Source organism: Mixophyes fleayi, chromosome 4 (assembly GCF_038048845.1).
Source record: "Mixophyes fleayi isolate aMixFle1 chromosome 4, aMixFle1.hap1, whole genome shotgun sequence".
NCBI classification, from domain to species: Eukaryota; Metazoa; Chordata; class Amphibia; order Anura; family Limnodynastidae; genus Mixophyes; species Mixophyes fleayi.
The window spans coordinates 164339816-164367750 of record NC_134405.1 but is presented as its reverse complement, the minus strand read 5'-3'; the positions used below and the strand labels follow the sequence as shown (position 1 = coordinate 164367750).

The 27935-nt window shown below is 40.0% G+C and overlaps 1 protein-coding gene across 4 annotated transcripts in view; it reads left to right on the top strand.

Annotated features, from left to right (window-relative positions):
- RELN (reelin) overlaps nt 1–27935 on the top strand; it is a 447264-nt gene that overhangs the window by 233630 nt on the left and 185699 nt on the right. For all 4 annotated transcript variants that reach the window (XM_075208761.1, XM_075208759.1, XM_075208760.1 and 1 more), the window contains exon 11: nt 13699–13844. In XM_075208761.1, the coding sequence (XP_075064862.1) occupies nt 13699–13844 (146 nt within the window). The remainder of the gene's footprint in view (nt 1–13698; nt 13845–27935) is intronic.

Genomic DNA, 27935 nt, shown 5'->3' with positions numbered 1-27935 from the left:
TCTGCTTTTTTATTTTTTGCAGCTGGTTTGAAGGTTATGATTAGTTCAAAATGAGAAAAGAAAAGAGACCATCTTGCTTGACGAGGATTCAAACATTGAGCAGACTGTAAATATGATCAGTAAAAATTGTCACAGGATGACGAGCTCCCTCCAACAAATATCTCCATTCCTCTAATGCTACTTTAATAGCCAGCAACTCCTTGTCCCCGATGGTATAATTCTTCTCCGCAGGCAGAAGCCCCCGAGAGTAAAAGGCACAAGGATGGAATTTTTGTTGCTCCGATCTTTGGGAGAGAATGGCTTCTAAACCAACATTAGAGGCATCTACCTCTAGGAAGAAGGGAAGCGTCACATCAGGCTGTCGAAGAACAGGAGCAGAGGAGAAGGACTCTTTGAGAAACTGGAAGGCTTGAAGAGCCTCAGAGGACCATTGTTTAGTATTGGCCCCTTTACGAGTTAGGGCCACAATAGGAGATGCAATCGAGGAAAAATCTTGAATGAAGCGTCTATAGTAATTGGCAAAACCTAAAAAACGCTGAATTGCACGAAGAGTAGTTGGCTGAGGCCAATGTAACACAGCATTCACCTTTTCTGGATCCATCTGAAGACCAACTCCGGAGACAATATATCCCAGAAATGGAATCTGGGGCAACTCGAATGAACATTTTTCTAACTTGCAGAATAATGAATTTTTCCGGAGTCTGGAAAGGAACTCTGCCACATGTTGATGATGAGAAGGCAGGTCCTGCGAAAAGATCAATATGTCGTCCAGATAGACGACGACACAAACATATAACAAGTCCCGGAAGATCTCATTAATGAAACCCTGGAAAACAGCGGGGGCGTTACATAACCCGAAGGGCATTACTAAATATTCATAATGCCCATCTCTGGTGTTGAAAGCTGTCTTCCATTCGTCACCGGACCTGATTCGAATTAAATTGTAGGCACCACGAAGATCCAACTTAATAAAGATCCGGGCTCCCTTGATACGATCAAATAACTCAGTAATTAATGGAATGGGATACCGATTTTTGATAGTTATGGCGTTAAGTCCGCGAAAATCTATGCAGGGGCGTAATGACCCATCCTTCTTTTTTACGAAGAAAAACCCTGCTCCAGCGGGAGAGGTAGAAGGTCGAAAAAATCCTCGCTGGAGATTCTCTTGGATGTACTCAGATGTAGCTTGAGTTTCAGGTAACGAAAGTGGATTCACACGTCCCCTGGGAGGAGTCTTGCCAGGTTGAAGATCAATCGCACAGTCCCACGAACGATGAGGAGGAAGACATTTTTATCAAATACATCAGCAAAAGAAGCATACTGAAGAGGAAGTCCCGGTGAACAAGGTGAAATGGAGGATTGCTGTATTTTGAGAGGAACGACTTGAGAGAGGCAACGATGATGACATTCAGGCCCCCAAGACGTAACTTGAGGAGTGTGCCAGTCAATCTGGGGAGAGTGACGTTGAAGCCATGGAAGGCCTAATACAATCGGACTGGTAGTAACAGGAAGAATTAAAAATGAAATTTCTTCCTGGTGTAATACACCAATTTGAGGGGTTACTGGAGACGTACTCTGGGTGATGAGACCATTAATAATGCGTGATCCATCGATAGCAGTCACAGTAATAGGTATTTTCAAAGTAATCACTGGTAGGGACCATTGATTCACGAGGGATTTCGAAATAAAATTTCCTGCAGCTCCAGAGTCAATAAGTGCTTGGGACTTAAACGATTTGGTAACAAAGGAAACTGTAACATCAAAAGCACAAACTTTTAATTTCGTAGCACATGGAGAGGACTCCAGGGACCCTAACTTCACCTCTCCAGAACTGGTTAGGGCCTGGCATTTCCCGATTTTTTAGGGCATGAATTGAGCATATGAGTAGAATCAGCACAATAGATACAAAGTCTATTTTTTACTCTTCGGTCCCTCTCCTCTGAAGTTAATTTGGAGCGACTTATCTCCATGGGTATCACCAGAGATGAAACTGGGCAAACTTGAGGGCTTGAGCGAAGAGGTGCTTTAAATGAAGTTGTTTTTTCAGACTCTCTTTCACGAAATCTCATGTCTACACGGTGGCAAAGAGAAATCAAATCTTCTAGAGAAGTAGGTAATTCTTGAGTAGTCAGTGCATCTTTAATTTTATCAGAAAGCCCCTGCCAGAAGGCGGCAATTAACGCTTCAGTGTTCCACTGAAGTTCAGAGGCTAATATCCCAAATTGAATGACGTACTGGCCTACAGTACGAGAACCCTGACGTAGATGGAGGATGCTGGATGCAGCGGAAATAACACGACCAGGTTCATCAAATACACTTCGAAACGTGGAAATAAATTTGGCACTATCCTGTAATAATGGATAATTTCTTTCCCACAGAGGGGAAGCCCATGCGAGAGCTTGTCTGGAAAACAAGGAAATGAGATAGGCCACTCTGGAACGATAAGTAGAGAAATTGTGAGGTTGAAGCTCAAAATGAACTGAGCATTGATTTAGAAAACCCCTGCTTGTTTTGGGGTCTCAATCATATTTTGAGGGAGTAGGCAGGTGTAGCGTGGAAGCAGTAGACACCTGGGATGGCACTGGGGAAACGGAGGAAGGCACAGGAGTATCAACAGTAGCTGTGATATTTTGCACAGATCAACAGTAGCTGTGATATTTTGCACAGACGTTCTTTGGGAGGCTAACCCCTGGTAACATTGCAGTAAATGTTGTTGGCGAACATCCTGTTGTTCAATACGGGTAACCACATACTGCAGCATCTCTTTAGCTGAAGGTTCCGCACCTGGGTCTGTCATGGCCTGATCTTACTGTCACGGGCACTAGGAGTCTTTGCCCAGGATATCACCAGATGATGGACTTACCAGAGTAATATAGCTGGTACTATGGTTCTCTGGTAGCAGGGTGACAACGGAACAGGAGACTCAGCAGATGGTGAGAGAATGCTCAAGGAAAGTCTATGACTAGCAGCAACTGGTAATGAGTAGATGTATATACACGAGGAACCAGATGGACAAGTAAACGTGAGGAAAGTCAGTGGTCTGCGTATAGCAAGTTGTACCACTACTATAGTGAAGGAAATGGAATCCAGGTGAAAGTAGGTAACGGGGAAGTCAGTGGTCTGTGTATAGCAAGTTGTACCACTGCTTATGTGAAAGGATACTTGAAAGCTGGTGTCACAGGGAACAGGAGTCAGTGGTCTGCGTCAGCAAGTTGTACCACTGCTATATATATGTGAGGAGGGGCACGAGGAGATGAATGTAAAGCAGAGTATACACGGGGCACACAGGACTTGATCCCACGATGATATCCACAATACAACAATAACGGACAAGCGCTGCTTGAAGTATACAAAGTCACAATAGCTATCCAGGCAATAGGAAACAAAGTCAATGGTAACAATAGCTTCAGAGGATAGGAGGCTCCGGAGAAGAACACAACTCAGTCCAGATGGATATGCAATACAAAAGCAAAGTCAATGGAAAGTATGCATACCGCGGTTCAGGAGAGCAGGCTGTCAGAGAGACGTGCAGGGATACCTGAACGGCTGAAGGCCGGCAGAAGGTGAGACCACTGGAGGGAGGAAGCGGTAATCAGGTTGGTGCAGCGCACGACAGGTAATCCAGAATCAACGAAGCAATACTCAGGAAGCAGTAGTAAGTGAAACTGGAAACATGATGAACACGGGAGAGTTGAGGCTGTCTGGTATCCAGTAGTAGTGGTGGAGGCAGCGGAGAGCTGACACGATAAACACTGGAGAGTTGAGACGATCTGGAACTCTAGTAGTAACGGAGGCAGCGGTGAGCAGACACACTGAACACAGGAGAGTTGAGACGAACTGGAGTCCGGTCGTAGTAGCAGATAGGAATCAGCTGAGTGCAGGCACGATGAACACAGGAGAGTTGAAACGAACTGGAGTCTGGTAGTAGTAGCAGATAGGAATCAGCTGAGTGCAGGCACGATGAACACAGGAGAGTTGAAGTGGTCTGGAAACCACAACAGCAGTAAACAGGAATCAGCAGGAGCTGAATACACGAGGAAACACAGGAACACCTTCAGAGGCTCATGGGGAATGAGACTCCAAGATCAGGCAACCAGGTAATGATCACAGGTGGTTTAAATAGGGAGGGTTGCCTGATCATCCAATCAATTAAAAGCAACAGGCACTGAAGGCTTGATAAGGGCTGCACATGCGCAGACCTTCAGGATAGCGGACGGCCACGGTTTCTGAACACACGGGAAATGGCACTCACAGTCCGGTGAGTGACATCACAGCTATGGAGCCCGGGATGTTTATTGAGCAGGTTTTAATCAGGAAATAGTACGAACCAAATATTACTGATAATGCACAGGGATTTCTGAGTAAAGCTGAATACTGACAGCAAGGGAATACAGTGGATGCAGGTAGAATGGCTGAGTGGAGAGAAATCCAGAATAGTGATGTCAGCAGAGGCATGAGAAAGTCGCAGAGCACAGAAGCAGGAGAACACAACCATAAGGAATAGCAACAAAACAACAATGATCAGCCTAGGTAATAGAGAGAGGCAGATATAAATAGGGAATCAGGAGATAATTGGTGCAACAGGTTAGCCCCTGACAAAGGAAAAGGCACATTAGTAGCACCTCTGGTGAATAGAGATACTGCCAGATAAACATTAATGTAATAAGTCCAAGGTCCAGGAGGCAGGAGCTGCCAATACAAGGTAGCATGCAATGTAGAGAGCTGCAGGCAGATCCTGACAGACTTCACCTGCCTGTCCTGTCACCTTTTGACTTTTTAGAAAAAAAATATTTTTTACTTTGGTAATTCAGCGGTTCTCAGTCACTGTATCACCAACGTATCACATCAAGAATGAGGTAATGTTAGGTAATTAATTTGAGTGGGAGATTTGAAGAGGCACAGGATGGAGTTTTGAAGAGTTATGGGGAGGTATGTTGTATTCATACAACAGTCTCCCAACAAAGGTGGGTGGACTCAAACATGGGACATACATAAGATATATATACAGTACTATACAACTGACTCTTTAGAACTGTTAGCGCCAGCTCTGTCACCATTAGTTATTGTTAAAGTTGTTTGTTGCACATTATATGTGGATTGTGTGTGTGTGTGTGTGTGTACAGAGGGCTGCTTTCAGCTGGCCTGCGCAGATATACCAATTATCTTATTATATGGGACATACATAAGACTACTGTGAGAAATTATAACTAAAAGCCTCATGCTTCCACCCCATTAAAGGAAAGCTACAGGAAACAAATATCCCAAAAATATCCATAAAACAAAACCAAAATGTAATACCACAAAATAACAAAAAACAATAGATACTGAAATGAGATTTGATGGACCAATTAGTTCCATTCTGCATTTAAATTCTATATTTAGACAATAAAATTGTTAGATGGTTTTGGTACACCTTATCACAGCAGTGGCCCTTTGGCTCACTCTCATCTATGTATTGTCAAACACAACTTGATTAATTTTGGAAATTTTTAGAACAGTTGGTATGATATTATATTATATATGATAGAGCAGTAATGTGTTCTTGTGCTGTAGCTTTATTTTGCCTGAGAACTGGGCTGGAAAGGAGGCAGACAAATATCTGTATGCCAAGTCATCCTATTAATAATGGACATGTGATTTACACAGTTTATGTGGTTGGATGATTGGGAAAAGATGAGACTGTGAGATGTAGACTTGAGGTAATAATCTCACAGTAGGAACTGGGTCATTTTTGTTTCTTTACAGAGTTACGATAGACAAGTTCCATGCACAATCATGTTACTGCATACTGTATCTAAGACTTGAACTGAGAGAAGGACAGATACAGGGTGAGAGTAGCAGGGAATGCAGTGGTGTGAAGCATTACCCTTTGTCACAAGAATATCAGAACTGTATTATCACAAATGTGAGGTCCCTGCCAACAATGGGTCACAGTGATGAACCACTACAAAGGCGAGGAGGATTCTAAGCCCTCAAGGATAAACTGCTGTATGAGAGTGGAAGGCATTAGAGAGTACTTGGCATAGAACAAGAAATCTTTAAAGCAATGGATTGAAATAAAAGCTTACACCCAGTCTCCAGCAGAAAGCTTTTAGTTAAGCATTTGTTTTCGATACTTCGATGGCATACAGACAAAATTTGGCTTAGATAGCAAATGCACCAGCAAGGAATTATGTGTGGATTATAATCATCCATACACAATTCAACTTATCTGCTTTTAGCAGGATACTCAGGCTCTTGAAAATGTGCCAACCACAAAGATCAGTGATTTTTGGCTGAACACATTTTATTGTAAAAATAACCATGTCCTGACACTAAGCAGAGTTGTGCTAGGTCATTCAGTGGAAAGTGGCGTAACTAAATACAGTATAGACTCAGGGACATAGGCCTGATGTGATTTTCTTTTTTAAAGTCTCCCATTGGGATTCACAGTATATGACAAAATAATAATAGATAGTTCAGACTATACAAAAGTGATATATTCCAGTTTATGATGCTTCTATCATGCATGTGTTTGTTATATTTTATGGAATTAGCATTTTAGTTTTATCCCTGTTATTGACTTGTGTTTGTGAAGAATTGAAAGCAGTCAGGTAGTCTGACAGCAATGGGTGTAATTAACGGAGTAATACATTGATGAGCATAAAATGGAATATCACACATCATTTTTTCAATTACTATCAACAGTTAATAATTGTGAGTTGATTTGCAAATTCCTTTTATTAACTTTTCTGCTGCCCTCTGTTGGAAAATAACCATATGCTAAGGTGTTTTTTTTCTTTTTTTAACGTATAATTCTAGTTCACTTGTATAAAGCGAGTTTGAAGAACAGTAGCCTGAGAAATCACCTCATGCCTATTCCCTATGACAAAACATGGTAGGCAGCCAAAACTACTACTAGTCTTTTTACTTTGTTGAAACAATTTTGCTGCATCTTCAAAACCTTTAAACTTTTGTGCTGCAGCAAAGCTCATATGTTTCATTGTAATTTTTCAATAAGAATGCAGCAGGACAATGAATACAAATGGGTACTTGTTAATTATACAGGTGCCACATTACAAGGAGTTTGAGCTGTGTGGGCATGAATTATCAGAGTCTTATACCCCAGCTCAGAGACTCTGCTCTTCTGATGTGCCTCTTCCTCCCATGTGCTGGGGTCAGGGGTTATCCATTTCTACCAGGATCTTCTCTCTTTCATACCCATCATTGCTTGCACTCTGCCTTGATCACAATGTCCTTAAACACCTGCCTGGCAAGCGGGGCTCTCCAAATTGGCTTAGTGATGTCTGGAGGTACCAGAGAGAAGCCATTACAGAGGGAAGAGGCAACATCAGTTGATCTGTTAATTCAAGTGTTTCCTGTTTAATTAACAGGTTTGATCAATGTTGTTCACTGGGGAACCTAAATTTACTCTACAATTTAGTTTGCATATATAGTAATTGTTAGGTGTGCCCTTATGCAGTTTAGTTTTTTAGCCTATTTTTGTTTTAGTCAGAGGTGTGTAAACAGACCTTCTTTTTTAGCTATTTAGATAAATCAGGAGCCCTTAGGGCATATTTAAGGTTATCTTTTACAAGGACACTGGAAGTCCCTGGCTTACCTCCTGCTTCTGGTTAGTTGCCAGATTGTAGATCACCTGTATATTCAAGAAATAGAATTTGTTCACGCATTCATAGGCAAATTCCATTTTTAACCTCTGTGTGCATTGTACTCGAAAGAAGAAGGAGGAGGAAAATGATTACAACTACTAGCAGCTCATAGGAAGTAACTGAAGTAACTGTGTAATAATGCACATAACCTGTTGCTCAAATAGAGCTCTCTAGTGGCAGAAGCATATGCGCTTGGAATGTAGTACGTAGAGAAAAGATGCATGTAAATATACTATTTACCTGCATATGTTCAGTGGGACGTATTTGTGTCAGGTGTTCATCAGGCATATAATTGTGTATACTTACACCCCACAATAGCCTAGAGAAAGCATAGACATGTGAATTAACAATGTTGGTAGTGAAAGCTAAAGTCACATCACTGTATTTGTACACAGTACAGCTATCTATATCTACCTATATATATCTATATGTATATATATATATATATATATATATATATATATATATATATATGTGTATATATATATATATATATATATATATATATATGTGTATATATATATATATATATATATATATATGTGTGTGTATATATATATATATATATATATATATATGTGTGTGTGTGTGTGTATATATACGTGTATATATATATATATATATATATATATATATATATATATAAAATAAATATTTGATTAAAGTCGTTGCTGCTCAAGGGGCTCGCACCATATACTGAGATCTCTGGCTCCCGTACTTTTTACGGCACAAAAATGTAATGTGGAATCATTTTGGTCAATAATTTATTTTAAACAGTACAAAATGATTGTGTTTTGTGATTTATTGGGTTATCTTTATCTAATTTTAATATGTATCTAAAGATCTGAACACATTTAAGGTCACTAAGGTTCTATGCAGAAAATTCTAAAGCACTTTCAAGTACCACTGCATATAACTGTTTATAAATAAAATAACCCATTGACCATATAGATCCTCAACAAAATAAAAAAAACATAAAATCATAAACTACTCATAGTGTGAAGCACTATAATCCACACATAAAATGCAAATTGAATTTATTAATTTTTAAAAAATACTAAACACTTTGCATGGTACATGTGGATTGTAGTGCTTCACACACTGAATTGTTGATTTTTTTTTAATATTCATATGGTTAATGGATTATTTTATGCATTATAGAACATGTGTTTGCAATCAAGAGCAACTGTAAAAATGCATATTATGTACATGTAATGTTGAGACCTCACCCAAAACCCCATTTGCAATATGTTTCTTCCTTAGAATTACAATCTGAGCAAAGATAAGTTAGTTCCCTACAAAAGAATGTCCAATTGCATTAATCCCAGTATGAGGAACCCCTTTAACTGTTATAAAATTAAGATGGTACATGTAGGGCCTGAGTCATTAATGAAAGTGAGGCAAAATAATGAGTAAATGTTCTCTGGAACTAACTATGCTACAATGCAAGGGGTGCAAGATAGTTTATTATTTTTCACATAAGTTAAATACTGGCTGTTTTTTCATCTAGCACACAAATACTTGATAGCTTTATTTGTACACTGAAATTTCAAGTTGATCTAGAACATGTTCTATACCAACTATAAATCTATCCCCACATTTTAAATTTACCTCCCCCTCCAATGCAACATGGTTTTGCCCAGGTGAAAAGTTACTCCTTTTTTATGCTTTGTACTCCTTAATGACTGAGGCCCGTAGAGTGTTATTGTATGTTGCCATAAATATATACAGTGGTGTTCAATGGTTGGCAGTGATATGTGTATAGCAGTAATTGTAGTAAAAAGCTAGTGGTTCATGAATCACAGCTGAATGAAGAAAGTCTGTCACATGTCAAATTAGGCACCATTCACCTCTACCCAACATGTGAATGGAGAGAGTCACCAACTGTTCATGTAGAAGTCAGCCAATGAGAGGTGAGTGGCGTGTGCAAGAAAAGGCTTCCCTTGCACAGTTAAAGCCTGTGAGGAGAACAGTGGCTTTGATAGAAAGAAGGAGATGATAATAATAGCAGAGAGCATTTGATAAGAGCAAATAGAATGTGAAGGAGAAATAAGAAGCAGTGTGTTTAAAACAGATAGAAGCTATTAAGGGGAGGGGAGACAGGGGTCAGTAAGAAATACAAACAATTGCGAGAGGAGCAGAAATATCCAGAAATCTGAAGGGCTGAGAGAGCAGCATAGGCGGTTGATAGTTGAGCGAAAAGAGAGAGAAGCAAAAGAGAAAGAGAAGGACAGAAGAGATTTGGTACAGTCAGGAAGGGGCGAAACCCTCCAGATGTGTTGGTAACCTTTCAAATTACCTGACCTTGGCCCACCACATTTGTAGTACCTCTTACCATTCTCCACTCACTGTATAAAGAGACTATTAGAAATAAAGGAAATATCTTTTTAGTGTCAATGTACTGTTATTAGAGCTACATAACCAGTTAACTACAAGGCGACTGGAGGAATTTCGCGATCCGGTGCAGCAACTTCTTTCCCCTTCCATTGTTGCATAAAGGGACATGGCCACACCATTGTGGCCCCTCCCACTACACAGGCAGGCCAGGGCCTCCAGGCATTCTGGGGCCCCTGGAACATTGTACCTGCTTCCCACCCCCTCTCAGCACCCCTGATTATATTAAATAAGGGATTATAAAGCAATTGAAACATAATTTCCTTGGCATATCGCTTGATACTGAGTGCATGAGCTACTAGCTTATCATCACTCCAGCCTTTGGCCAGAAAGTTGTTTTATTAGCTTGATGAAGAAAGTATCATATAGTAAAAACCAACAACAATTTGTGTTTAAATGGAAAAGCATACTCTCAAAATTAGGGACATGTTTTACATGACTTTACATTTTGCAATGCACTCATACATTGTGTATACAAATCAGTTTTGGGCTACCCTACACACCTGGCACTAGGCTACCATCTTTACTCTAGAGACTAGACCACTGCCACTTCTAACTTATGTTAGTCCTGTGTTTAAAATAAAAATATCATAATTAAAAATAATTTTATGACGTATATGAAATCATAAAATCATCATCATCTTCATCATCATCTATATTTATTTATATAGTGCCACTAATTCCGCAGCGCTGTACAGAGAACTCATTCACATCAGTCCCTGCCCCATTGGAGCTTACAGTCTAAATTCCCTAACATACACATACACAGACAGAGAGAGAGAGACTAGGGTCAATTTAGATAGCAGCCAATTAACCTACCAGTATGTTTTTGGAGTGTGGGAGGAAACCGGAGCACCCAGAGGAAGCCTACGCAAACACGGGGAGAACATACAAACTCCTCACAGATAAGGCCATGGTCGGAAATTGAACTCATGACCCCAGTGCTGTGAGGCAGAAGTGCTAACCACTAAGCCACCATGCTGCCCAAAATACATTTATGGCTGCATTTATGGGGTTGTACAATTTTAATCAAAACAGTGCTGGTATATATAAAGAAAACTAAACTTGTAATTGTCAGATTGCATACATTTAAATATTGATCATGTCAAAAGCTATAAATACATACAAGCAGCAAGGAGTTAGTGTGTTTGTGCCACAGCCATCCTTCCCTGTAACATACTGCTGCCAGCAACTGAATTTTCACTGCTCATGTATCCTTAGCTAATTGCCTTGACCTTTACTCTCTACTACTATAAATTTATCTACAACATGTATAGGAATATAAAAATGAGAACCCTCATTCTTCAGATAAAATAGTATACCCTTCCAAGTGAATGGAAGAAGAGATGAGTATTACCATATGGCAATGAATATAATTCTTCTATTTTTAACACTACCTTCAGAGATTAGTATCTTGTTTTGCTTTCCCCCCAGTTAATTTGGGTTTCTGAAAATACATTTTATAATAATTTCCACATTATCATTGTCAATCAAATCAAATGTAACAAAATTCAAGTGAAAATATTTTAGCAGTCTTGCTGTAACTGTAGGTTGGATTGGTCTTTATATTCATAACTTTTTACTACTAAAATAATAAATAGAGCAAGGTGGGAAAGATGTTTTAAGATATACGCTGCTTGTTAAGCCACTCTCACAACCCAAGCTCCTCCCAAGTGATACTTGTAGAGTGAGGACACATGTTTTTTGTGCTTGCATCTAATAACACATGTAAAAGCTATAAAAAAATAGCATATCTTATATATTTATTTTTTCTATGATTCTTCATGTGATACAAATTGCAAAGAAGGCCAAAGCAAATGCATAAAAGAGGGTCCAATTTAAAAAACGCACTGCAAACAACCCAAGACACAATAGACTAACACCTATGCGTCCTCAAACTTAGGGGACATAGACAAATATTTTCTGTCCAAGCTACATTGTGTTTTACAAACTGTGAACAGATGGGGAATGGAAGTACTGAAAAGGATCATTAATTCCTATGACGAGTCAGTGTGTGTGCTTGAGCGTTCTAAAATAATGTGATTGGCAATGGGCGGGACAAATTAAATACTGCTGAGGTTTTTTAAGCTGTGATATATGTTGCACAACAAACTATTTCAAGGGTATTTCAGTCTGCTAGATTTAATGTCATTCTCAGAAGTATAGTACATTTCTAGGCAAATCATAATATATAAACACAAAAAAATGTAATTGTATGTTTTTAACGTTTACAACCAGTAAGGATTAGTTAGCAAGCTTTTATAGACCCCCACCTCCCTATAGATATGCAGGGTAGTTCCCCCCCCCCCTCCCTATAGATATGCAGTGTAGGTCCCCCCCTCCCTATAGATATGCAGGGTAGTTCCCCCCCCCCTTCCTATAGATATGCAGGGCAGTTCCCCCTCCCTATAGATATGCAGGGCAGTTCCCCCCTCCCTATAGATATGCAGGGCAGTTCCCCCCCTCCCTATAGATATGCAGGGCAGTTCCCCCCTTCCCTATAGATATGCAGGGCAGTTCCCCCCCTCCCTATAGATATGCAGGGCAGTTCCCCCCCTCCCTATAGATATGCAGGGCATATCCCCCCCTCACTATATAGATATGCAGGACAGTTCCCCCCCTCCCTATAGATATGCATGGCAGTTCCCCCCCCCTTCCTATAGATTTGCAGGGCAGTTCCCCCCCTCCCTATAGATATGCAGGGCAGTTCCCCCCCTCCCTATAGATATGCAGGGCAGTTCCCCCCTTCACTTACCTGTAGTTGTGCCAGCGTCGCTCCTCTCCTCAGATCAGCAGATAGGAAGTGAAGACGTCCTGCTTCATGTCTGCTGCACGGCAACAGGCAGCCTGGCGATTGGCTGTGTGTTGCTAACCACTGACCACCAATGCTTTTGATCGTCGAGCCCTCCACCCCCCCCCCCCCCCCGCGACGACCCCCCCACCCCGCGGCGACCCCCCCTCCCCCACCTTGAAAAAAAAAATGAATGAAAAAAAAAAAAAAAAAACCCGCAGCACCGCGCCCCCCGGGACCCAGCGCCCCAGGCTGCAGCCTGGTCAGCCTAGTAGTTGATCAGGCACTGGGAATACTTGAGGTAGACTTGATGTACTTTGTTAAAAACAAAAAGAAAGTTTTTGAAATCTTAATCTTCTGAAATCTTTTATACCTATGTGTAAGCATTGGAATGGTTAAACTCAGAATCACGTATACAGCTACAACTAGTTATTTTCTATACCTATCAATTTGAGAAATATTCATTTTATTGCAGTTTTAAAATATGTATCTTGCTCTCATTTTTCCAGCAGTCATTCTATTTAATTTGTTTGCTCATCACCTAAGGCATATGTGGTTATAGTAAAAAAAAACAAAAAACACATCAACATTTTAAACAGCAGTCAGATAACCTTTTGGTTCACAATTAATATAGTTAAATTCCAAGGTGAACCTTGTAAGTTCTAATAAAATAATAATCGGATTTATTGATAATTGACTTATATTAAACAGAAGGTGTATATTGCCTTTAGGAAGAAAAATTGCAGCTACAGTTCAAGCTACTCTTGTATAAATGAATACACTGCAAAGCTATATATTACTTGTGCAAATATTCAATTCCATCTTGTCTTTGTAGTTGACCAGGTGTTGTATTTCTCTCCATAGCATAGCTGTCAATCAGATGGCAACTCCATTTATTTCCATGGTACGGAGGGTAGTGAGTTCAACTTTGCCACAACAAGGGACATAGATCTGTCTACTGAGGACATCCAGGATCAGTGGTCGGAAGAATTTGAGAGTCAGCCAGCTGGGTGAGTGTTTCTCTGTAACTTCTTTAATCTATACTTTTATAATGCCAGGAAGACAGCATGCATAAACAGACCATCAAGCCCCGCCTTCACCCACTTCAATGGTGGAGTGGGTGGGGCCAGGAGGATGCAAGTATGTTCTAGTTGTTGTTGGGGTGGGGGGGAGGGCAAGGTGGTATATATTACTATATCTAATATCAGAAGTTCTCAATTCAAGCCCAAGGTGTAAAACCTTATGAACGGTCCAGCAGACATCAGGTCATCAAAATGTACAATCTATTGTACATTCTGTCATGCATTACTGCAATAATCATCACTAAATAATCAATGTAGATACTGCCTCCCCTTTTAATCACTTATATATGTAAACAGAAGTGTTTACTTATTGTACTTCAATACTGAATACAACACTAAACAAGCATAATGGCCCACCTAAGATAAATTTCCTTGTAATGTAACAGTATAAATTGGATACATCATTTACTGAAGCAAATGTCCGTGCATAAGATATACCTTGAAATAGAAAGAAAAGCTAGGTTCATGAAACAAAAGAGTATGATCACAGAAAAGAACTGATTAGCTTATCTAGTTCATTACCTAGATGTGCTTTTTCCACATTTTTATTATTTATGTTTATGTTTTAATGTATGTTTTATGTTTTATACTGTGTTTTATATTTTAATTGGTAAGTGGGAAAGATGGAAGTTCTCACACAATAATTCTGTTTGCAGCATGCATTTATTAATTATTTAACTGTATAATTTCCACATCTGCTTGGCCACTAGTCCATGGATGACCATTTCAAATACTAGTTTAAATCTTATAGTAATCCTGTACTTTCTATGAGTGAGAGAGATGTGAGTAAAATTTTTCACTATGATTTATTTTTTATAGTTGCTTTTTTATTACTAGCTTAGCAGTAGGTAAAAACTGAAATAATAGGTAGTGCAGCAGGACAAAAATTGGTAATGGTGAGGGCACAGGAATGGCACATTTTTGTTACTGACAAGAAGGGAATTAAGTATAACAGTTACAAAAACTAGTGATTGTTCCCTTTTAAATGAACAAACATCAATGTCACATGGAAATTGAAATCAAAACATAACATGCTAAAATGTAGCTTGCAATAAAATATAAGAAAATGAGTAAGCCTAAAATAAACATTTCAAGAGTAGTTCTGACACAATAAATAGAAAGTATAATATTTAGTTTTGTGTTTTACCTCTGTGGAAATTAAATGTGTTCAAGGAATGTGCTTTGCAATATCTATGGTGTGTAATTGTTATAAGCATTGCAAGAAACATTGTGCATAAGATTCAATTAAGCTTTATCTGAATTGAATTAGTTGCTTTTTTTCTGGATGTATCTCCTTGTACTTTGCTTACATGGCCTACATTACGATCCTAGGTTAGTGCTTGGGTCAATGGAGAGACATCTACTTCAGTTAGATTAAATGGAGCATATTTAAAGCCAGTGAACCAGAGAGTGTGTGACAGTCATAATTGACTACCAAGTAAATCAAGCCTTTATTTCAAGTGTAGTATACTTGAAGAGCTTCTTTCCCCAATGGACCTTTCTTTTCTTCCACTATGGAATTTAAATGTCACTTATACAGTTGTGTCTTCCAAATTATAAATTAATAATGTACATAGAGCACTGGATGTCATTGACCCATAAGCTCTAATTATATATGGTAGACATCCGAAAAGATCACCGTAAGCCAGCACAATTACCTGCCAGGTCAGACGTCAAGGGACACATTATCTGAGATGAAGAAGGTGAAGAGGAGGCAGCAATAAATTAGCTGCCCTTCCTCCATTTCCATGTAATAGCATTTCTCGCCAAGCACAATGTTCTAAACTACAGAAAATATGAATTTAATAGTACACAACAGTTCTTGTGCAGAATACGAAACAAAACACACTTAAGACTTGGCCTGTTTATAGACACACACAATAAAGAAATATTAAAACAAAATTAAACTACAAAAAGAATAAAACATGGTATCAGAACAGCCAATTTGAGGAGCCTTTGGAAAAGCCAGTTTTGAAAACAGTTTTTCATAGCCATGATATTGCCAGGCATCACACAACACATACAAGTTTGGCAAATCAGTTGAGGTTGAAATATGGCGAATTGTTCTTCACATCCCATATTACATTGTCACGTAGTATTGTTCAAATAACTTTATTTGACACGGGATCACAGCAGAAATGCAAACAAAGTAGTCCAGAACAATTTATATACCCTGAAGTCCATGTAACATACTGACAACTGATTTGGACTCACCTGGTACTTTCTCAGGACTGACCTAACGATTTCTAACTGAAAGTTGATAAAATTATTCCAATCTTTTCAAATTAAGAGTGTTTAATTAATCACAGATCAGATGGCCAGTTACAAAATATAATCTAAAAACACATACAAATTAAACACTCTTTTTAAATATTAGATACAAAATATATACAAAACTTTATAACTTGTACCATAATATAACAGATACGGTCACATATCAAAACATGCTCTATTCCATATGCCTGTACTAGATTCTACTACTGAGTGTATTAAAGAAACTGCTCCCACAAGCAACACATCTCCTTTTTTAAATGAATAAATAAACAGATAACAAATTCTAGCTTTTACGTTGCTGGACAGAACAAAGATAGGAAAGTAGTCAGATACGCAAAGGCGGAAATACATTTTTAGTGAAAGCAGAAAAACAAAAGCAAGAACAGTAAAACTAAAGCGATCCTGAGAGTGAGATGGTCTTATTAAGGAAGAGAAAGGTATAACAAATCATCTGAACACTTATTTTTGCTCAGTATCCATAGCAGAAGGAGAAGTGAACGGACCACTATCAAGAACAGTGATACAAAGGAGGTACTTACTAGAGATGAGCGGGCTCGGATTAGCGCAATCCGAGCCCACCCAAACAGTGCGGATCCGAGCGGATCCGAGCACTGTTTGGGTGTTTCCGGCGGTGAAAAAAATGAAACCGAGGCTATGACGCCAAATCCCCGCGTCAGAACTCGTGAGACTCGGTTTGTATAAATTCCCCGCTTGCGGCCGCCATCTTCAGTCAGGCTCAGATCAGGGAAGAGGGAGGTTGTATTGTAGTGGTGCTGCTGTGTCCTGTCACTCTGTCCTGCTTAATCCAGTGGTTACTTTGTCCTGTGCTCTGTCCTGCTGATCAGTCCAGTGGTGCTTTTGTCCTGTGCTCTGTCCTGCTGAGTCCAGTGGTGCTTTGTCCAGTGCTCTGTCCTGCTGAGTCCAGTGGTGCTGTGTCCTGTGCTTTGTTCTGCTAAATCCATTGTTATTTTAAAATTATTAAAAAATCATAAAAAAATTAAAAAACAATTTTAAAAAAATTATACAAAAATAATTTAAAAAAATTATACAAAAATAATTTAAAAAAAATATAATAAAAAAATTATTAAAATAGTATAAATAAAATTCTACTGCAATATATAAATACGTTCACTGTTCCTGCAGTCCAGAAATATTAGTACTGTAATATATAAATACGTTCACTGTTCCTGCGGTCCAGAAATATTAGTACTGCAATATATAAATACGTTCACTGTTCCTGCAGTCCAGAAATATTAGTACTGCAATATATAAATACGTTCACTGTTCTGCAGTCCAGAAATATTAGTACTGCAATATATAAATACGTTCACTGTTCCTGAAATATTAGTACTGCAATATTTTACTACGTTCACTGTTCCTGCAGTCCAGAAATATTATTACTGCAATATATAAATACGTTCACTGTTCCTGCAGTCCAGAAATATTAGTACTGCAATATATAAATACGTTCACTGTTCCTGCAGTCCAGAAATATTAGTACTGCAATATTTTACTACGTTCACTGTTCCTGCAGTCCAGAAATATTAGTACTGCAATATTAAACTATGGTCACTGTTCCTGCAGTCCAGAAATATTATTACTGCAATATATAAATACATTCACTGTTCCTGCAGTCCAGAAATATTAGTACTGCAATATTTTACTACGTTCACTGTTCCTGCAGTCCAGAAATATTAGTACTGCAATATATAAATACGTTCACTGTTCCTGCAGTCCAGAAATATTAGTACTGCAATATATAAATACGTTCACTGTTCCTGCAGTCCAGAAATATTATTACTGCAATATATAAATACATTCACTGTTCCTGCAGTCCAGAAATATTAGTACCAGAGATTAAACTACGTTCACTGTTCCTGCAGTCCAGAAATATTAGTACCAGAGATTAAACTACGTTCACTGTTCCTGCAGTCCAGAAATATTAGTACCAGAGATTAAACTACGTTCACTGTTCCTGCAGTCCAGAAATATTAGTGGCAGAGATTAAACTACGTTCACTGTTCCTGCAGTCCAGAAATATTAGTACCAGAGATTAAACTACGTCAGGTGATTCCCCTGATCAGGCTGTTGCAGAAGCAGCTGGAGAAAGTGAGGGAGGAGCTGTTAAAGCATTGCGATTCCACAAAGCATGTAGCTCTTGTGGATGAAGCCCTTCGTACGCTTTGCCAGGATCCGAGGGTGGTCACTCTTTTTTTTTTTAAAAGTTTTATTTTTGAGAAGGTCAATAATGAGCATCAGTCCAAGACAAAATCTGTTACAATCAGGTTATACACATTCAGGGACTAATACAAACTTATTAAAATAGTATAAAAAAAATTCTACTGCAATATATAAATACGTTCACTGTTCCTGCAGTCCAGAAATATTAGTACTGCAATATATAAATACGTTCACTGTTCCTGCAGTCCAGAAATATTAGTACTGCAATATTTTACTACGTTCACTGTTCCTGCAGTCCAGAAATATTAGTACTGCATTAGTACTGCAATATTAAACTATGGTCACTGTTCCTGCAGTCCAAAAATATTATTACTGCAATATATAAATACATTCACTGTTCCTGCAGTCCAGAAATATTAGTACTGCAATATTTTACTACGTTCACTGTTCCTGCAGTCCAGAAATATTAGTACTGCAATATATAAATACGTTCACTGTTCCTGCAGTCCAGAAATATTAGTACTGCAATATATAAATACGTTCACTGTTCCTGCAGTCCAGAAATATTATTACTGCAATATATAAATACATTCACTGTTCCTGCAGTCCAGAAATATTAGTACCAGAGATTAAACTATGTTCACTGTTCCTGCAGTCCAGAAATATTAGTACCAGAGATTAAACTACGTTCACTGTTCCTGCAGTCCAGAAATATTAGTACCAGAGATTAAACTACGTTCACTGTTCCTGCAGTCCAGAAATATTAGTGCCAGAGATTAAACTACGTTCACTGTTCCTGCAGTCCAGAAATATTAGTACCAGAGATTAAACTACGTCAGGTGATTCCCCTGATCAGGCTGTTGCAGAAGCAGCTGGAGAAAGTGAGGGAGGAGCTGTTAAAGCATTGCGATTCCACAAAGCATGTAGCTCTTGTGGATGAAGCCCTTCGTACGCTTTGCCAGGATCCGAGGGTGGTCACTCTTTTTTTTTTTTTTTTAAAAAGTTTTATTTTTGAGAAGGTCAATAATGAGCATCAGTCCAAGACAAAATCTGTTACAATCAGGTTATACACATTCAGGGACTAATACAAACATTGTGTATCATAATGAGAATATTGAGATTGACCAAATTTTAGCTATAGGGATAGAAGAAGAAAGAAACAGAAAGGAGGCCAGTCAGAGAAAAGTGGGCAAAATAGATTAGGAGGCGGTGTGGCAGACCGTCAATAGAAGAGGAGAGAAAGAAAGCAGTGCAAGAAATAGAGAAGTGGGGGGAGGGGGGGGGGAAGGTAGCGGGTTGAGGAGGGATATCAAGTGGAGTGTTTTAGAGGAGTCATAGGGCAAAAGGAATTTGGATTTGAAAAAATGACATCCAAGGTTCCCAGACTTTATTAAATGATTTAGAGGTGTTGCGCAATGTGCATGTCATAAACTCTATTTTGTATGAGTGCCAAACTCTATTAATAATTGTCTGCATAGTAGGCGCGGTGGGTTGTTTCCAATTAGTGGCAATTTGACATAGTGCTGCAGAAACTATGTGGCGGAACATTTTTGTTTGGTGCTTAATTGTGGATGGAATTCCAAGTGGGAGAAGGAAAAATCTGGGAGAGACCGGGATGTCAATCTGCAGAATCTGAGATGCGAAGTTCCGTAGTTCCGACCAGAATGGGGCAATTTTGGGGCACTGCCACCAAATATGGAGGAAGGACCCTTCTGACGAGCATCCTCTCCAACATGAGCTGGATGAGTCCGGAAAGATTTTTTGTAATCTGGTCGGGACCAAATACCATCGATAAAGAAGCTTATAGGCATTTTCTTTCAGCTTCACACAGATTGAACTAGAGGCCGTGTTGGCTTTTATTTCATCCCAATCTTCCCCATCCAAGGGACCTCCCAGATCCTCCTCCCAGGCTCGCTCATGGGAATCTTGGGTGTCTGAGTCAGGGACTCTCAGCTCTCCATATAGCCGAGATATAAGGCCATTGGTAGAAGATCGCCGGAGGAAAAGTGACTCGAATGAGGTCAACGGTCTGATTCTTAAAGATGATTTAGTGGTGGAATGAAAGATTCTTAGTTGTAGGTATTGAAAAAAAAAGTGTTGGGAATATTGAATTTGGTTTTTATGTCTTCGAATGAGGGAAAAGAAGCGTCTGTAGTGATATTATTAAGATAGTAAACATCGTTCCTTTTCCAAAATTCAAAGGACGAGACTATTCGACCTGGCAGAAAATCTGGGTTATCAAAAAGAGGAACAATTGGACTAGGAGCCGGGGCAAGATTAAACTTAGTGTTTGCTCGGTCCCAGAGAGAGAGCGAATGCGATACAATTGGGTGATTAGGAGCGGACCGAGGACGTTTAGTGCGAGGGAGCCACAGGAGAAAGGAGGCGGAGGAAATACCCAGGCTCTCAGCTTCAATCGAGACCCAAACTCTGGAGGAGCCCAGGGAGTTCCATAAAGTACACTGGGCAAGTTGCGCTGCCAAGAAATAGTTTTTAAAATTGGGGACTCCCAGACCGCCCTCCCGCGTAGGACAAGGAGCCGAACTCTTGGACGTTTTCTACCCCATATGAATTGTGAAGTGTAGTGTTGCAAAAATTTGAATACATAAGGGGGGATGCGTATGGGAAGGGCTTGGAAGAGATATAGCAACCTGGGCAAAATGTTCATTTTAACTGAATTGATTCGTCTTATCCAGGAAATTAGGTTTTTACTCCAGGTTTCTAAATCAGATTTAATTTGGGATAGTAGTTTAGGATAGTTAGCTTGGAAAAGCTGACTATATTGTTTAGTTATGTAGATACCTAAATATTTTATCTTTTTATGGTGCCATTTGAAGGGGAATTGTTGAGTGAGAGAAGATTTCATACTTTCTGTAAGATAGAAAACAAGAGTTTCTGTTTTTTGTGGATTGATTTTGTATCCCGAGATGTAACTGTAGGTTTTGATGTCTGCAAGAAGGGGAGGAAGAGAAACAGCGGGATCCGAGAGAGTCAAAAGAACATCGTCAGCATATAATGATATTTTATGTTCGGATTTCCCTGTTTTAACTCCGCGGATCGCCCCGTTAGATCGGATTTTTGCCGCTAATGGTTCTATTAACAGGGCAAAGATTAAAGGGGATAGTGGGCATCCCTGCCGCGTCCAATTGGAAATTGAGAAGGGGGAAGAGGCGACTCCGTTGGCCACCACCATTGCTCTAGGAGATTGATATAAAGCTAACAGGCCATATAGAAACTTACCAGAGAAACCCATTGACCCCAAAACTCTAGACATAAAGGTCCAAGAGATGCGATCAAACGCTTTTTCGGCATCAAGTGCCATGGTCAATGATGGTAATTTACCAGAGTGGATAGAATGTATGAGGTCAGTAGCCCGTCTGGTGTTGTCTATAGCTTGGCGGCCTAGTATAAATCCAACCTGATCTGGGTGGATCAGAGAGGGGAGAAGAGTGTTCAACCGGTTAGCTAAAATTTTGGCATAGATCTTGAGATCCACGTTTAGTAAGGATATAGGCCTATAACTGGGACAGGAGGTAGGATCTTTATCTGGTTTTAGTATAACAATGATAGTGGCCAAGGTCGTCGCCTCGTTAAAAGGTGAACCCATTAAGATATTGTTAAATAAATCTGTCATATGTGGGGCGAGGTCCCTAGCAAATTTCTTATAATATTGTGTCGTGAATCCATCTGGGCCTGGAGCCGATGATGATTTCATCATTGTTATAGCCGAGATTGTTTCTGTCTGGGTGATATCCGCGTTCAAGAAAGTGATATCAGTGTCTGAGAGATGTGGTAGTGAGAGAGATGACAGAAAAGATGTAATTTCTGTATCAAGAGATTCGACAGAGGATGGGGTCACAGGGAGATTGTATAAAGCTTTGTAATAATCGTGGAATTCTTGAGCAATTTGCACCGGGTCATATATAGGCTGCGAATTAGAAGATTTTTTGAGTCTTGTAATCTGTCCTCGAGATTTTTTCTGTCGCAGTTTGTTAGCGAGCATAGAGTCGGCTTTGTCAGCCTTTTCGTAATATTGCTGATTTAATTTTTTGAGAGTATTCGCTGCTCTGCGAGAAAGAATTGCATTTAGCTGGCCTCTTAGTGCAGAAATTTGTGTGAGTAATGTCGTGGATGGGTGGAATTTATGTTGATCAAGAAGGGAGGTTAGTTCGGTCTCAAGGGAATTAATTTCTTGAGATGCTAGTTTTTTAGCTGCCGAACTTTTACTTATCAATCTACCTCGAATGGTAGCCTTATGGGCTTCCCATAAAATGCCTGGGGCAATTTCCTCTGAAGTATTTAATTCAAAATATTCTTTGATTGCGTCCTTAATTTCTTGACGAGTCGATTGGGCCAACAAAAGGGAGTCGTCAAGACGCCAACGACGAGAACGTGGAGCTAATTTTATTAAATCAAGGGTGATGTCCACTCCGGCATGGTCTGTCCAGGTAAGCGGGGAGATTCCTGCGTCTAATATTGTTTGAGTGAGGGGATGAGAGACAAATATCATATCTATGCGGGAGTAACTACCGTGTGGGGCAGAGTAATGTTTAAAGTCTTTTGCATCAGCGTTTTTCAGACGCCAGGTGTCATGTAGCGATAAATTGCGTATGCATTTTAATAAGGACTGGGAGTCTTTTACGGAAGAAGTAGATTTTTGGCTGGAAGAACCAGAGGACCTATCTAATGTAGGGTGTAAGATGGTGTTAAAATCTCCAGCGATAATTATATGACCCTGTGCAAGGCGCCCAATACGATTAAACACATCTGAGAAAAAGGCGCTTTGACCCTGGTTTGGTGCATATAGAGAGATAAGAGTGACCTGTTCAGAGCGGAGTGTGCCTATCAAAATCAGGTAACGTCCCTCTGGGTCAGAATGTGATTTAGTTAGGAGGAAGGGAACTCTGTTGTGTATTAAAATAGCTACTCCACGCTTCTTGCAATCCGCAGAGGCAAAAAACGTTTGAGTATAAAGCTTACTTTGGAGACAATTATATTAATATTCTGCGCTAAGACCTAAGTATTGAATCAATAATGCAATGTCCTACTATGGAAATAATGATCTTTATCAACTGATAATAGACAATACAGTTGGTGGAATACAAGACATGTAAACATTAAGCAATATTGTAAATATACATCATGGATACATCATGTCATGGAGCTATAAAACATTGTGGTTGTCATGGTGCCATGCTGCACTGATGCTGGGGGATGATTTTGATCGATGAGGGATTGATCAATAGTATAGCGGAGAATGTCCAGAATTGCAATAGTGTCCAAAGATAAAATCAGATAAAATAAAATAAAATAAAATAAAATAAAAGGGGAGGAGAGAAAAAAGCGATATTTGCACTTGTAGACAATCTCAAGTAGTCCAGCAGGAAAAACAATGTCCAGAGAAGGGGGAAAAAAGGAAAAAAAGGAAAAAAAGAAAAAAAAAGGAAAAAAAGAAAAAAGGGGAGACAAGTATGCTGTCCTGTGAGATGTGTCTCCTGGAGGAAAACTATATCGGCTCCCTCTCTCCTGCAGGCTCCCAAGACCACCGCACGTTTAGTAGGGGAGTTCAGGCCGTTGACATTAATCGAGAACACCTTGAGCGCCATGGGTGTTGGAGATAGAGTACTTCCTATATAATATCAGCAAGAAATTTTTTAGAACATAAACAAATTGGGAACAAAAATAAGCATCAGTCCACTTGGTGATTTGAGAGAGGGAAGGGGAGCAAGGAAGGAAGCCACAGGTAAGAGAAAGAAGAGAGGAGAGATGAGAAGAAGGCCTAAATAGGCCATAACCCTCAGAGAGGAGAGCCCCTGATAGGGCTATCATAGAAATAACACAATGAAAAAAATACATTGCAATACTAGTAAGGGTGCTTGTGGGGGGTGGTGAATTTAGTGAGGTATTGGTTGGCCATACGAGGGGCCGTGAAAGATTGTCCAGCTCAGTTGGCTGGTGTAACTAGAACATTATTGTAGTGAGTAATTGACCAGAGGGAGGGAGGGGCGGTAAAAAAATAAATAAAAAAAAAATAGAGAACGAAAATTTAGGAAAATAAAGGAGGGATGAAAAAGAGGAGAAACAAACAAAAACAACACAACAATACACTCTATGATGTAGCGTCAAATCTGTAACAATGACAACAACATTACTAACTGGTGATGCCAAACCAAGGCACCAACAATACTGTTATGCCCTTGAATTCTAAATCCCATAAGGGGGTATAATCTGTAAACTGTAAATAACCTGGTGCGTGTAACAAAAGGCAAATCGGTTATTAGGTGCCCTTGGTGGTTGCCCAGTAGCTAAACGAAAAAAGACAACAGTGTTCTTGTAACCTGAAAAGATACTAGGTAATCAGTGTGTGAGAACCTGAGTCCAAAATGAAGGAGGATGGATCCTATTAAAGGCCTTCAGAAGTTCGGTCAGTCTGGAGCCGCAGGAAATCTAAGCAGGCCGTCGTTCCACCATTGTCCAGTCAGGAGGAGGTGCTGAATCAGATCTTGAGGAATTACTACGTGTTGTAGATGAGGTGGGGTCTGGAAGAATCTTGAGTTTAGCAAATATTTCTTGCCCTTGAGGTAAGGATTTGGCATATAGGATAGAGTTCCCTGCAAACACTTGTAGCTGGAATGGAAATCCCCATCTATATCTGAAGTTGTGTTGACGGAGTATTCGCGTCACTGGCTGTAAATCTCTGCGTTTTTGGATAGTGGAAGGAGCCAGATCTTGAAATATCTGAAGTTGCATATCTTGGAAGTCGATCGTGTCTTTGTACCTAACTGCGTTAAGAATTTTTTCTTTCGTTTGGTAATAATGAAGACGTACGATGATGTCTCGCGGTCTTTGATCAGCAGTTGGTTTAGCTCTGAGAGCTCAATGTGCACGATCCAGCAGAATTTCGCTGTCTAGAAGATCTGGAAGCAAATGTTTGAAAAGGCTAGAGAGGAAGTCAGGTATGGAAGAGGTAACAACTGACTCTGGTACATGACGGATCCTCAAATTATTTCGCCGAGATCTATTCTCTTGGTCTTCTTGTTTCTCTTTCACCGAGTCCACCTCAGAGTGAAGCAGCGCTAGTTCTCGCTCAAAGGACGTTTGAGCTCGACACATATTATCCGTCTTTGATTCAAGACTGTCCGTTCTAGTGCCGAGAGCTGCAATTTCTGATTTGAATTCAACAATTGCTTTCTTAAGTTCCTGCTAGTTATAGCTGCCTGAACTGTGGGATCTATGCCCTTGTCCAGCTGAGAGGTGGGACTCGAAGAGCGAGATTGATCAGATGGCGGTAAGGAAGTTGACACCTTCTTAGAAGCGGATGTGAATATAGGAGCTGTATTTCCTCCAGCGTGCTTCCTGGTGGTCACTCTTTTAAAGTCAGAGGAATATATTCTGGCCACCGTGCTCGATCCTCGGTTTAAAGCGTATGTTGTGTCTCTGTTTCCGGCGGACACAAGTCTACAGCGGTGCAAAGACCTGCTGATCAGGAGATAGTCCTCTGAAGAGGACCGTGACATGCCAACAGCTCCTCCTTCATTTACTTCCACACCTGTGGCTGCGAGGAAACAGCTGAGATTTCATAAACGACCCACTGGCGGGGATGCTGAGAACATCTGGTCCGGACTGAAGGACCTGCCAACCATTGCAGACATGTCTACTGTCGCTGCATTGGATGCTGTCACCATTGAAAAAATGGTGGAGGATTACTTTGCTGACACCATCCATGTAGACATGTCAGACAGTCCTTATTCTTACTGGCAGGAAAAAAAAGGCAGTTTAGAAGCCCCTATACAAACTGGCTCTATTTTACCTGAGTTGTCCCCCCTCCAGTGTGTACTCCGAAAGAGTTTTTAGTGCAGCGGGGAACCTGATCAGTGAGCGGCGAAGGAGGTTGCTTCCGCAAAACGTTGAAAAGATGATGTTCATAAAAATGAATTATCAATTCTTCAATCAAGGCCAGCACTGGCCTCCAGAGACTACAGAGGGACCTGTGGTTGTGGAGTCCAGCGGGGACGAATTGATAATGTGTGAGGATGAGGAAGTACACACTGAAGGTGGCGAGGAATCAGAGGATGAGGATGAGGACGACATCTTGCCTCAGTAGAGCCAGTTTATTTTGTACAGGGAGAGATGAATAGCTTTTTTTGTGTGGGGGCCCAAACAAACCAATCATTTCAGCCACAGTAGTTTGGTAGGCCCTGTCGCTGAAATGATTGGTTTGTTAAAGTGTGCATGTCCTATTTCAACAACATAAGGGTGGGTGGGAGGGCCCAAGGACAATTCCCTCTTGCACCTCTTTTTTTTCTTTGCCAGCTTGTTTTGTGGGGGTCCAAACAAACCAATCATTTCAGCCACAGTTTTGTAGGCCCTGTCGCTGAAATGATTGGTTTGTTAAAGTGCGAATGTCCTATTTCAACAACATCAGGGTGGGTGGGAGGGCCCAAGGACAATTCCATCTTGCACCTCTTTTTTTGCCATTATGTGCTCTTTGGGGCCTAGTTTTTCAAACTGCCATCCTGTCTGCCACTGCAGTGCCACTCCTAGATGGGCCACGTGTTTGTGCCGCCCACTTGTGTCGCTTAGCTTAGACATCCAGCTACCTCGGTGCAACCTTTTGGTCTAAAAACAATATTGTGAGGTGTGAGGTGTTCAGAATAGACTGGAAATTAGTGGAAATGAATGTTATTGAGGTTAATAATAGTGTAGGAGTGAAAAAAAAACCAAAAATATGGATTTTAGCACTTTTTATGCTCATTTTAAAAAAAATCAGAACCCAAAACCCAAAATCAGAACCAAAACCTTTAGTGGGGTGTTTTGGCAAAACCAATCAGAACCCAAAACCTCAAGCTAATCAAAACCAAAAACCCAAAACACGAAAAGTGGCCGGTGCACACCCCTAGTACTTACAAGTTCGCCTGCAGAGGTTAGGATTGTGACAGAATTCTCAAAACTGAAAGTGGAAAGTCAATGGGGCCAGACAGTGCATCAATGCTGGTAACGTCATTAACAGAATTATTCATCCAGTTACTATTAACAGGAGTAGTTCCAAAGGACTGGAAAAGAAGCAAATGTAGCCAAGCTGCACAAAAGTTAAAATAAAAGAAAGGGCTGGCAACAACAGATTAGGCACCCTCACATTGATAGTAAGAAACTAATGGAAATGTTGCTGAAAGAAAGAATTGTAGAATATATGAAATCTAGCAATTTGCAAGATCCCACGCAGAATGGATTTATAGGCGCACGATCATGTAAATCAAATCTGACTGACTTTTTGACTGGATGACTATAGTAGTAGATGAAGGTGGAGTTGTATATTTAGCATATTTAGATTATAATAAGGCATTTGACACTGTCCAACACTGAAGACTGCTAAATAAATTAGGAAGTTTAGGATTATATTCTAAGATGGTTGTATGGCTAAGACGTTGGTTGAAAGAAAGACAACAGAGAGTTGTGGTAAATGGAGTTTATTCAGACTATGGAAAAATTACCAGTGGAGTACCCCATGGATCTGTAGTTAGACTAGTGCTCTGCAATATCTTTAGTGGCAAAATCTGAAGAAAA